The 13663-nt window shown below is 35.7% G+C and overlaps 1 protein-coding gene across 1 annotated transcript in view; it reads left to right on the forward strand.

The window, feature by feature from the left end:
• DBX2 (developing brain homeobox 2) overlaps positions 1-13212 on the forward strand; it is a 52015-nt gene extending 38803 nt beyond the window's left edge. Inside the window, exons 3-4 of the mRNA XM_044679994.1 lie at positions 1586-1773; positions 12883-13212. Coding sequence (XP_044535929.1) covers positions 1586-1773; positions 12883-13212 — 518 coding nt within the window. The remainder of the gene's footprint in view (positions 1-1585; positions 1774-12882) is intronic.
• Positions 13213-13663: the final 451 nt, after the last annotated feature.

Raw genomic sequence — 13663 nt, forward strand, 5'->3', positions numbered from 1 at the left:
TTTCTTTCTTTCTTTCTTTCTTTCTTTCTTTCTTTCTTTCTTTCTTTCTTTCTTTCTTTCTTTCTTTCTTTCTCTTCATTAATTAATTAAATATATTTCCCTATGGTTACATGATTTGTGTTCTTTCCTTCCCCCTCTTCCCTCTCCTCTCCTAGAGCTGACAAGCATTTCCACTGGTTTATACATGTCTTATTACTCAAAACCTATTTTCATAGTATTCATATTTGTAATAGAATAATCTTTTTTATATTTATTATAATAATCTCCTCCTCCCAACCCCCTCCCATAGCCAATGAGCAATTCCACTGGGTTTTATGTGTCACTGACCAAGATCTATTTCCATATTATTATTAATATTTGCACTAGGGTAATTGTTTAGAGTCTACATCCCCAATCATATCCCCATTGACACATGTGATCAAGCATATACTGATTCTTTTTACTCCACCATCTTTTCCAGGGTCCTTTATCCTTTCCTTTCAAAAGTGTAATTCTTCCCTTTTTACTCCTGCTCTTCTATACTTCCAGCAGACGACTCCTCATGACTTGCCTTACCACAAGAATTAACTTGGATATTCTTGGTTGCTGGATTGTAGAAGCAAGGTACTGGAAGATGTAGGAAGGAGTGGAGTCTACACTAGACTAAGGAGATGAGAGAGGAGGGAATGATTTTCCTGGATGCTGGATAAAAGGATAGATAAGAGTTAGAGGAATATGGATTATTATTAATGAAAGGATTGAAGGCTCAAAGCAAAAAGATATCTTGGAGATCTGCTAGGACAATCTTCTCATTTTACAGTCTGTAAACGAAGGTCTAGGAGGCTTAACTCATTTGCTCAAGGTCAAACTGTTCATAGTTTTTCCTCTTTAGCATTTCTGGTTTCTTCTTTCATATAGCAATTTAACTTCTACTTTTATGAATATTCAGGTTTCTTCTACCACCTCCCTACAGAAGCCACCTCTTATTGACTTTCTGCTTGCCAAATCCATTGATTTTTCTTCAGTCCTTAACCATTGACATTTGACACCTTTGACATTTTCTTGAAATTCTCTCATTGGACTTTCATGATAACATACTTTTTATTTACTTTCTCTTAAATCCTAATGGAAGGTGTGCCCCAAATTTCATATTATTGGCTTTCTACTCATCTCTTTCAATTGTGTATCTTTCAATGGGCTCACCCTTTTTTAAGCCTTTTCCCCTTGCTTCATTTCCTTATTTCAGATTCTGAGCAAGTCATTTCATTTGCAGCATAGTATAAAAGAAAGTGAACTGGATTTGAGGTAAAACAAACCAACTACAAAAAAACCTGGTTTCAAATTCTGGATCTGCTGCTAATACTATCTCTGTGATCTTGAACAAGCTTCCTTATGTGTAAATCGAGAGTTGAACTGAATCATCTTCAAGGTCTTTCTGAATTCCAAATTCTATGAGAGTGAATGAAATAACTGAATATAGCCCTTGGTATATAATTTGAAAAGTCAAAATTGATACTGTTCCCTAACTCTCATACAATGCTTGAAATATACTAAATACTTATTCCAGATGACATTAAAATCATCTTGTCCCTTGTGTTTCCCCTAGGAGAGGATAGTATGTTGCCTCTACTAACAGAAGACTCCAATTCCAAAGCACAAAGAGGAATTTTGAGAAGAGCTGTGTTTTCTGATGACCAGAGAAAATCTCTGGAGAAAATGTTTCAGAAACAGAAGTATATCAATAAAACAGACAGAAAGAAACTTTCCATCAGTTTGGGACTAAAGGAGTCACAGGTACTAATAAATAAGAAAGTGTCCACGAACTTTTGCTTTTTCTCTTTGGATTTGTGTCTTATCTTTGTTAGTCCAGCACCTAAACTACAGAAATTTAGTAAATGCTTTTTCAGAGATGAATACAGGAGAATTTCCATAATTGCTCAGGAAAGGGTGAGGATGTGTCAATCAATCAAAAAAATGTTTAAGTACTCAGCATATGCAATACACTGTGCTAAGCACTGCAGATACAAAAATATGTGTATTGTGTGTTGTAGTTCATCTTTGAAATCTAATCTATTTGCAGATAGACCCAACTTTTGGTAATGGACTCATCACTTCTACCCTAAATAATGAATGAAATATTTCAGATTACACAAGAGTATAGAACTTGTCTTTGTCTTCAGACAAAACTCTCCAAATAAACTAATATCTAAGTGGATATTAGTTTATTCTGGGGTGGGTGTGTGCCTGTGCATATACTACTTATTAATGTGTGGGCCCAAGTTGCTTAATTTTCCAAGTTCTTAGTTTCCAAATAAAGGAGTTGGACTAGATCATGTCCATTTCTGACAAACTCTTAAATCCTATGGTTATGGTTGATTCTGTTTATCTCAAATATAGGTCTCTCATCTGTATTTTTTAGCTGAGTTGGTATTTCAATTAGTTTTAGATGGACCTTAGTGATTTTAAAATTTAGGCAAAATTGATTATATTACATTAGATAAAGCATTTGATTGCTATGTCCCAGACGCTAAGCCTGGGAATATTAAGAAAAGCAAAAGGAGAAACAGCTGCTATCTTCAAGGAGTTTACAATCTAAAGGAGGAAGACAACAGTGAAAGGGGGTTAAAAAGTGATAATACTGATGAGGAGAAAGATATCAACTCAGAAAAAAGCATAAAAGTCCATAGAGTCAGGAATGGCTAGCTTGAGTACTGCTCAAATTGAGATTCTGGGGAAAAAAACTTACCAGTTGGAAGAGAGGCCTGAAAGGTGAAGTTATCTCCAAAGTGAGATGACAGAAAATGAAAGCTTAGAAGTTAGGAGCTCAGGAGCAAGCGTGGTCTGAAGTAAAGATAGGCTTTCTTATCTACAAATGGGATACATATAATTTTTCACTTATGTGAAGCTCTTTTTAGCTCATTAATCTTTTTTGGTTTGTCCTATGTTTTTATCCTGTATTTATTAGGAAGTATAGATAAAATGACAATTTGATACAGTGACTTCCCACCCCTTACCACATTCATAAACACACATCTAAGTATTTTATTTTATTAGTTTCTAGTCCTAGGTTCTCTTCTCTTTTTGTTAGATACTATCTCGCTTACTAATCTCATACACTCTTATGAGTTTAATTATTTCTTTCCAGCATCTATAGCTAGTCCCAGTCTCTGCTGAGCTAGAATCTCACGTCACTAATTGACTCTTGACTCTAAAAGGTATCCTGTAGACATTTCAAACTCAACATATGAAACATAGAAGTTATTATCTCCCCCCTCAGGTCTTCCTCTCTTCTTTACTTCTCTAATACTATTAAGGACACCACAATCCTCCCTGTCATCCAGACTCATTTACTTCTGGTGTCATCTTCAACTCCTTCTTCTCACATATGCCTGATGTTTAATCTGTTGCCAAGACTTGTTTCTGTCTTAACAAAATATCTTGAATACATCCTTTTTCTCTACTTATAGCCACCACCCTTTAGAAAACCCTTCACATCTCATGCCTGGACTATTACAATAACATTAAATTTTGCCTTGTTGCCTCAAGTATCTCCTTCAGCCCATTCTCCTTTTAGCTGGCAAAATGATTTTCAAAAAATCACAGGTCTGACCATGCCATCTCCTTACTCAATAAACTCCAGTAATTCCCTTTCATTTTCAGAATAAAATACAAAATCCTCTGTTTGGTGATTAAATGCTCTCTTATCCTGCCGCCTGTAATGAATATGGGGCTGTAGTTAGTAATAATAATAGAAGGAAGAGGAGGTAGCTATAGAGAGGATGGTATGGGCCAGTACCAGGGATGGGCTTGAAATTGAATATAAATGAATCAAGGGTCCAGCACACAGGCTAGCAGAGTGGTAGGTGAAACTCTCTCTTGCTAGGCACCAAGCTCCTTTAAGGTGAATGTTCTACAGCCCCTGTCCTGATGAAGAAGTGACATCCTATTGGTGTTCATAGAAGTTAGCCAGGAAGGGGAATGTAGCACTTCCTGTCCCAGTAATGGAATTTACTCTAGCTGTAGCACTTAGAATGTTCAAGAGCTGTCCCTGCTTGGCCTTAGATGGGGTAGGCAAATGACTGCAAAGTTCTTAGCTTAAAGGCAAGGGGTTTATTGATAAATGGGGTATAGGTATAAGGGTATTGGAAAGAGGGTTAGGTAAAACTAAGAAGTGGGATAGATGATTTCTCAGGCTTAAGATGCTGTAAGGTCTTTCCTGAATGCTCCTCTGCTGACCCAGGGCAGATAGCCTGGGTCAGAATGGTGCAGTCTCTTTGAGAATAAAATAAAATTATTCTTTGGCTAAAGGTTGGTTGATTTGCCAGCTGTGGTGTTAGTATCGTCCTGCAGAATTGATTTGACCCTATTCTAGCCTAAATCCTATAATCCTACTCACATTCCCACTCTCACCTCCCTGGATCCCAAAGGGGTATAAGGCAAAGTGAGAAGTGAAGTAAGCAGGATTTGCCAGCTCTTTATATACCCTGGCTTCCAACTGCCGAGTGGCACCAGCCACCTGGCTCATGCCATGTTCCACATTCTAACTGGGGCAAACTGCCAACTTGCCCCATGCAAATATGGCAGTATGATTTTCCACATTACACCCTTTATTACTTTTCCATTCTTCTCACATTTTTCTCCCTTCTGTGCACTCTGTCATCTTACCTATATTGGCTTACTTGCATTTCCTGGAACATATAACACTTATTTCCATGTATTTAAATTGGATCTCTCTCATATCTGGAACACTCTTTCTCTTTACTCTGTTTCTGGATTTCCCTGTATTATTTCAAAACTCAGTTCCCACTGTCTGTCTTTCCCATTCTTCCCAACTTCTTGCCTTCCCCTCCCAGATTACCTTCCACTTACTCTGAGTTTTGTATGTACCTACTTACATGTTGCTTCCCCCATAAGAATATATATATATATATATATATATATTTGTAGACAGATTCTTTTTGCTTTTATAATCTGATGCAGAATGAAAAGTATACGCTACCTTTAATGAGTCTAATTTCCTTTGATCTTGGAAGGTAAGCAAGGTAGAGCTTAGTCAATACTTGAATGAGAATATTGAGTATTTAGGCCTTATTTTTGTATTTGAGAATAGTATTGTGTTACATTGGAAAGAGAACTGGTATAGGAGCCAGAAGTCCCAGATTCAAACCCACCGCTGCATCTCAGAACCTGTGTGAGTTTGAACAAATCAATTTCACCTCTTGGACCTCAGTTTCCTTATCTATATAAGATGAGGGAATCAGACTCAACAGTTTTAGAAGTCCATTCTTGTTTTAAACCTATGATCTTATTATCCTGTGATTTAGGTACTGGAGTTGGGAAATCTCATCAAGACTCAGTTCTACCTTTGAGTAGCTATGAAATCAGGGAAATAACTTAACTCTCTACATTTAGTTTCCTCATTCATAAAATAGGGACAATAATGTTTTCTTAAGACACTTCATGGGGTATTAATAAAAATAAAGTGATATAATAAACCCGGATGAATATTTATTGAGCATCTTTTATACATAAGAAGGAACAACTTGGTAGTATGATAGAGAGAGCGCCAGGCTTGGAGCCAGGAAGACTCCTTTGGACTTCAAATCTGGTCTCAGACATTTACTGTGTAATCCTGGACAAGGAGCTTAACCCCATTTGCCTCAGGTCTTCATCTGCAAAGTGAGTTGGAAAAGGAAATTGCAAACCACTCCAGTATTTTTGCCAAGAAAATCTCAAAAAAAGGTCAACAAGAATTGGACACAATCAAAAAATGACTTAGCAACAAAACTGTATAAGAAGAATATATAATATATTAAGAATATATAATAATTAAGAATATATAATATATTATGACATAATATATTAATTATATAAGAATATATAATATAACAAGAATGTAAGAATATGCAAGAATTGTGGAGAGAATGATTTGGGGCATTTATATAACATTTTGAAGTTTGCAAAGTGCTTTATTGTTCTCAGCTCAATCTAGGTACTCCAGGTATTATCATCACCTTCAATACACAAATGAAGAAATCTGAGCCTGATTAGTTAAGTGAGTTGCCTAGAATCACACAACTATTGAGTACTGTAGATGGGATTTGAACTCTGGCCTTCCTTGCTCCATGTCCAAAACTGTAAGACAACAATATGAATGGATTATTCGACTTGGTTCCCTGTTTGGGGTCTTGCCAGGGATATTGGAATAGTTTGTCATGTCTTTAACTCATTTTATGGATGAGGAAATTGAGGAAAACAGTATTAAGTGACTTACCCAGGATCACACAGATAGTAATTGTCTGAGGCAAGATTCGAACTCAGGAAGATGAGTCGATTTCAGGCCTAACTCACTATCCACTGTACCACCTGTCTGCCATATGAGTGCATACTCATATGGTAATATGTGATTAATTTTTAAGTCAGTATATGACTCCAATCACTCAGCCACCACATTGGTGCAAATGGTCATTACTTCACTCTTGGGCTACTGCAATAGTCTAGTGGTTGTTTTTCCTACCTTAATTTTCTCCATACTTCAGTCCAATCTTCATTTAACTGTAAAAGTGATCTTAGAGCCATGGGTCTCTCCTTTATTTAACAAATTCCAGTAGCTATTACTTCCAAGATTAAATATAAAATGTTCAATTTAGCATTTAGAGCCCTCCATAATGGGCTGCTTATCTATCTTTACAGTTTTCTTATACTTTATTTCCTTCCATCTATTATGTGATCCAGCAATAGTGGCTTTCTTGTTGTATTTCACAAGTTCAATCTTCTGACTGTGTCTTTTCATTGGCTGTCCTCCTTACCTAGTATACTTTTCCTCCTCTTTTCCTCTTGATTTTCCTGGCTGTGTATAAAACTAATCCTGTTTTCTGCAAGAGGATTCTCCCTTTCCCTTCCCTCTTTCAATCAGTCCTTTTGTTTCTATTTGTTTTCATTCCCTCCCCCTACCCCTCATATTAGAATGGGAAGGGGGAAAATTGAGGGGAATTCTTGAGGGGGAGGATTCTTTTTGCCTTTATTGCACTCAATTGCTAGAACTTATTTTCACTTAATAAATATTAAGTGCTTAATAAATTCTGGTTGGCTTGTTGACCAGGAGAAAAAAATTAGCTCCTTCTTTCCTTTTCTGAGCTTTATACTTGTGCCACTGACCACATTCCCAGCTTTATTTCAAAGTTGTTGATTTCATCAGTCACCTTTCTTCCATGTTCAACATTTTTTCATCATTTATTTCCCTATTCTGTTATTTCCAAATTTCTATGTCTCTTCTATTCTAAAAAAGAAATTCTTCTCCAATCTTTTCTACCTTCTTGAGTTACTGTCCTCTCTTTCTTTTCCTCTTCGTCAACTTCTCTGAAGAATGATATCACAACCTGATATTTTATAAGCACTTTACAAACCACTTTATGTATGTCTCATTATACATTGCTTTTATTGCCTTACTACCCATCACAGTCTATTTTGACTTAGCTTCCAACCCATATTATTTGAATGAAACTACTCTCAAAAGTTCCCTGTTACAAATCTTTGGCATTTCCCCTCAGTGATTATCCTCCTTAACCTTTCTTTGACTTGACATTGTTGCCAATAACTTCCTTGAAACTATTCTCCTATGGCAATGATGGGCAACCTTTTGAGCTTGGTGTGTCAAAATTCGCCAAAAAACTGAGCATACCTCGGGTGGTGTGTCACTTCGAGAAAAAAACATAATTTTTTGATATTTATAGTTTATATAACAAAAATGTATAATTGTAATATATAACTATTTAATAAACCAAAATAGGTAAATTAATATAGGTAGAATTGTCATCTATAGTGCACAGAGTGTCTACACTACACTACAGCAAATGTTTCATCCTTGGCACACAGCCCCACACGTCTCTGTATGCAGCCACATGCGACCATGTGTCATTGAAAATGACATGTGTGCCATAGGTTTGCTATCACCATCCTATGATTTAGGTGACACTTTATCTCTCTATCTTCTAATGCACTAAATGTCATTTCCCAAAGTCTTGTTTTTAGCTTCTCTTTTTCTACATTATTTCAGTTGGCAATCTTATACATCCCCAATTTTTGTTTCTTATTTATGATTTTATGACTAATTTATTATTTTATTTTATCTTAAAATATTTCTTCCTCTTTTTTTAAAACCATTACCTTTCACCTTAGAATCATTACTGTGTATTGGTTCCAAGGCAGAAGAGCAATAAGGGCTAGGCAATGGGAATGAAATGACTTGCCCAGGGTCTCACAGTTAGGAAGTGTCTGAGGCCAGATTTGAACCTAGAATCTCATTTCTAGGTCTGGCTCTCAATCCACTGAACCACCCACCTGCCCTCTGTTTTTAAATATTTTTCCAGGGTTACATGATTCATTTTTCTCCCTCCCCCTTTCCTCTCCCCCACCTTCCCTCCACCCCCTAGAGCTGAAAAGAAATTGCATTGGGTTATACATGTGTAATTACTCGATACCTCTTTACATATTATTCATTTTTTGATAAAGTAGTCTTTTAAATTTAAAACCCCATGTCCTATACCCATATAAACAAGTGATAAATCATATGTTTTTCTTCTCTGTTTCTGCTCCCACAGTTCTTTCTCTCAATGTGGGTAGCATTCTATATCATAAGTCCCTCAGAATTATCCTGGATCTTTGCATTGCTTTTAGTAGCAGTCAGTTACATTTGATTGTCGCACAATGTTTTAGTTTCTGTGTTCAATGTTCTCCTGGTTTTTCTTGTTATACTCTGCATCAGTTCATGGAGGTCTTCCCAGTTCATATAAAAATCAAGCTATTCATAATTCCTTATAATACAATAGTATTCCATCAACATCATATACCACAGTTTGTTCTTGTTTGAGGACTCAGTTCTTTTGCCTTCTGGAATATAATATTCCAAGCCTTGAGGTCTTTCAGAGTAGATGCTGCCAGATCCTGTATAATCTTGACAGGAGCTCCATGATATCCGAATTGTTTCTTTCTGGCAGCTTTCAAAATTTTCTCCTTGCCCTGGAAGCTCTTGAACTTGGCTATAACATTCCTAGGAGTTGTCATTTGGGGATTTATTGCAAGAGGTGATCTATGGATTTTTTTAATGTCTATTTTGCTCTCTTGTTCCAGAATATCAGGGCAGTTTTCTTGCATAATTTCTTGTAATAGAATGTCTAGACTTCTTCTTTGTTCATGACTTCAGGTAGTCCAATAATTTTCAAATTATCTCTCTTGGATCTATTTTCCAGGTCAGTGAGAAATTTCATGTTTTCTTCTACTTTTTCACTCTTTTGATTTTGTTTTATTATTTCATGATGTCTCATGAAATCATTAGCTTCTACTTGCCCAATTCTAGTCTTTAAAGACTGATTTTCATCCATGATCCTTTGATTCTGCTTTTCCATTTAGTCTATTCTACTTTTCATGGCATTCTTTTGATCATTGGACTTTTTTTGCCTGCTCTTTCAGCAGGTCCATTCTGGTTTTTAACCTGCTTATTATTTAATTTGATTTTGGTGTCTCTCTTTCCATTTGACCAATTTTGCCTTTTGAGCTATTATTTTCTTTGTGCCTTACTTTTATTTTTTTCCCCACTTTTCTTCCTATTTTTCTTACTTGGTACTTGAACTCCTTCTTGAGTTCCTCCAGAGCTTGTGACCATTTTCCTTTTCCTTTTTTTTTGGAGAGTTTACATGTGTTTCCTTATTTCTCACACTCCTGTTGCTTCTGTTTTTGGCTCTTTTTCTCCATAGAAATTTTCCAGGGTCACAAGTTTTCTTTGCTGCTATTTACTCCTTTTTCTGCTTGAGGCCTGGGAGTCCTGCAAGTTGCTGGTCATTTCTATTTTAGCTTCTGGCTCATAGTATCTTCACTGTCTGCCAGGAGTCCAAATGAGTCCAGTGCTATGTAGTTCTCTCAACCTCACCTCCAGGGCCTGAGATTTCAAGGAGTACGGCTATGGTGGTTTGTTGTTGTTGTTGTTGTTGTGGTGGTGGTGGTGGTGGTGGTGGTGGTGGTGGTGGTGATGGTGGTGGTGGTGATGGTGGTGGGGTACTGTTTTGCCCTGAGGCTATCTTCACTGCTACTGTTGCTGTTGTCATTGCACCTGTGAGCCTAGTGCTCTGGAGCTCCACATCTCACTGCTAGGACCTGGAACCTCTAGAGGTAGGTCTGTGGTGCTTTTTTTGTTAGTATTGGCTGTGTCCTAAAATCTGAGGTTGTCCAAGTTCTGGCTCTGCATCTGGCATGGTAGGTGGGTGAGGGGAGGTAGTCAGCCTGCACTTTTCCTTGTGCAGTTTTGCCTGTGGTTCCCTCTTATCTCATAGAGATTCACTCTCTTTGCCTACCTTTCATGTTGTGATCAGTGAAAGATCCCCCTTGCTCTTTCTGCTTCACTTTTTGTTCTTTTGAGGCACTTTTAAAGATTAGTTTAGAAGGATATTCAGAACAGTTTCAGGATTTCCCTTCTACTATGCCACCATCTTGGTTCCATGCCATTCCCATGTTTTCCACCATCATTCTAAGTGTCTGATAAATAAATCTGCTTTTGTACTTTTGACTTCCCATCTGAGTTCTAGATCTATATTTTCAACCATTTTCAAATGACAAATATCTACCTGTATGTCCAGCTGGGGCCTTAAGTTCAACAAATCTTAACACTAAATTTATTACCTTCCATGTGAAATATAGCATATGTATAGCTCTTTGAAACTTAAAATTCTACATAAAGTTAGCTATTATTGTTATTATTACATACATTTGCTTTTTGATTTTACTCTTTCTGTCAATCCCCTATCTCTTACATTCAAACAGTTACAAATTCCTAATCATATTATCTCTTAGATCTTTCCCTTTCTCTTCATTCTCATGATCCCATAATTTAGGCCTTCAATGCCTCTTGAATGGTCTATTTAAAGAGTCATTTTGCTAGTTTCAGTACCTTTGTATAGTCTATATTACCCATGACTACCAGATTAAACTTCCTAAAGTATAAATTTCATGATACCATGCCCATGCCAACAATTTATAACAACTCTCCCACAACTATCAAATAAAGGTCAATTTTCTCTTTGGTTAATTCAAATCTATTTCTTGATTTAATCTCATTGAAATTCTAATTATATTTGTGACCTAATGTCACTATTCCTATTTTAATCTCTCTCTGTGTACCAGTGTGTATATATATGCAAACACTTAGGGCTGTTTGAAATCTCATGGACATTTCTTTTTCTGTGATTGCACTTAGTTTATAATATTCCCTTTCCCTTCTACTTTGAGTAACCAATTCCTCCTGAATCTTTAACTCCTAGTACAATGCTATCTTTTTCCTCCTCTGATTATTCGAGAAAAAAAATAACCCCCTCAGATTCAATGGAATACTTCCTTCCCCGCTTCTCCATATTGAACTTTAAAATATTTCATATTGTTCATTTTTGTAAGTGAATAATCTTATAAAACCAAAACCTCAAAATATATAACCAAATCTCTATTGTACTTTCATCTTCTACCCTGGATGATAGTTACTTATATGACCCTCATTTATTTTACTAATCTGTAAACTGTGAAAGCAAAAAGCAGGTCTTATCATCTTTCTTTTTTTGACTATAGGTAGGTGAGGAATGTGGGCCTGTAAATTCTCTAGTTTTAGTTCCCGTAACTCAGAAAGGTAAAGAGATTTGCCCTGATCTCATAGCCAGATACAGGACTTGAAATGAAGTCTTCCTAGCTTCAAGGCCAATCCCCTAGCTATAATATCTCTATTATACTCTTAGTTAAATGTTCCATCATAGAATATTGTCCCATTAGAGAGATTGATTATAAAATAGTACTTTAGAGGAATTTTCCCTTTGTTCTCACAAGAACTATTTGGCTGAGACTTTCTTTCTAATAATTTTCAAACTTCATATTGTCCAAAGATCTTCATTTAGAATATTTAAAATTTAGAATATTAGAATAAAAAGAAGCAGTGTGATATAAGGAGGGGATTATGGACTTGGAGATCAGAGAGAACTGGAATTTAATCTTGCCTCTTACACTTAAAAATTATGGTTTTATGGACAAGTCACTTAAATCTGAACTTTGGTTTATCATCTGTAAAATTCAGACAGTCATTCCTGTATTTTTCCCTAAAGAAGGTTGTTGTGAGGAACACATGAGATCACTTTGTAGATCTTAAACATATTTAAATTAATAAGTTAATTGTTATTATTTACAAGAAAATAAAATGAACAATCTCCCAGAGAATAGGAAATCAAGGGATTTTCCTGAAAAGGTAAATTGGCATTCTAAGATGTGGATGGTAAGGAAAAGAAATCTTTTTACTATAAATAGGAAATTAATTTCTAAAAGATAACTATCTACCAGGGCACCCTTATGAGTCAGTTTACATATTTTAGTTCAATATTGTAATCAATTATTATTGACTAAGCCCCAATTTTACTATTTACATAAACAAGAAAGTTAGGCACTTTCATAAATTGCAGTAAGTTCCTTAAAGGGTTAGAGCATCCTTTTGTGCACTATAGCAGACTAAGAAGTACACTAACATTATTAATTATTATATTAATGCAGCTTCCATAGAAAGAGAATTGGCCTCAATGAATTTCAGTTGAACTAGCATATCCACCAAATGCTCTATAGTCTTTAGATATATCTGACTTACTTTTAGGCTGTAATACATATATCCAGGGCTGTGTACTGTGTATAGGTTATCCAGATCTTTGCTAGATACTGATTATATATAACACTGTCTAATATTTTATGAAAAAATAAATGTAAAAATTCACTAAGTTTAGCAGAACATGTTACGTTTAGCTATTCTTTTCAAAACGTCTTTGACATGAAGAAAATAAAATTAAGTGAAATGATAAGATCAGTTACTTGTTCAATTGTTTTTACAAATAGGTGAAAATTTGGTTTCAAAACAGAAGGATGAAGTGGAGAAACTGCAAAGAAAAAGAAGCACTTTCCAACCAATATGCCAAGGAAGAAGGCATTCAAGAGAATCAAATTTCAAGATCTACTCTAGGCTTTACTTCTCCTTGTCCTAAAATATGGAAAGTATCTCAACAGCATTCAAGTTCAAGATGGAGGGAAACTTCACCAGAGCCTTCAGAAAGATTAAACCATGAGAATTCATTACAGCTTTTTCCACAAGTGAATTCTCATCAGGGTCCATTGTATTTATACTCTGAAGCAGACACTGAAGACAAGGCAATTACTGCAGCCATATGAAAAATAACAAAATTATACATAGATTAAAAAAGCAGAAACTTGAAATGGATGCTCTTTTGAAACTAACAATATTTGAACACTAAAATCAATTAGTTTGAGTTTCAGCAGTGTCTAAACTTGTTAACACCACTGGGGAAAATATGAGAACTGGTGCTTTAAGAAATATTTTCTGTTATTCAGTTTTCTCTCATTTTGTTATTGTCCTTGTGCTAAATTTATAAGTGAAATTGAAACTACAAGGAAATATAAGTGCAAAATGATACCTGAATTTGGCTTTGTTTTATGACCCTCCTTTGCATATGCATGTACTCACATATTTCAATTCTTTAATGACTTGTAATTACATCAGTGTGGGGACTTCCCCCACCAATACAGATCACAACCGATCTGTAGTTTATCAGATTTTCTTCCATAGTTGCTGTAGCAGACCAGGTGATAAGCCTCATAAATT

Source organism: Gracilinanus agilis, chromosome 5, assembly GCF_016433145.1.
Source record: "Gracilinanus agilis isolate LMUSP501 chromosome 5, AgileGrace, whole genome shotgun sequence".
NCBI classification, from domain to species: domain Eukaryota; kingdom Metazoa; phylum Chordata; class Mammalia; order Didelphimorphia; family Didelphidae; genus Gracilinanus; species Gracilinanus agilis.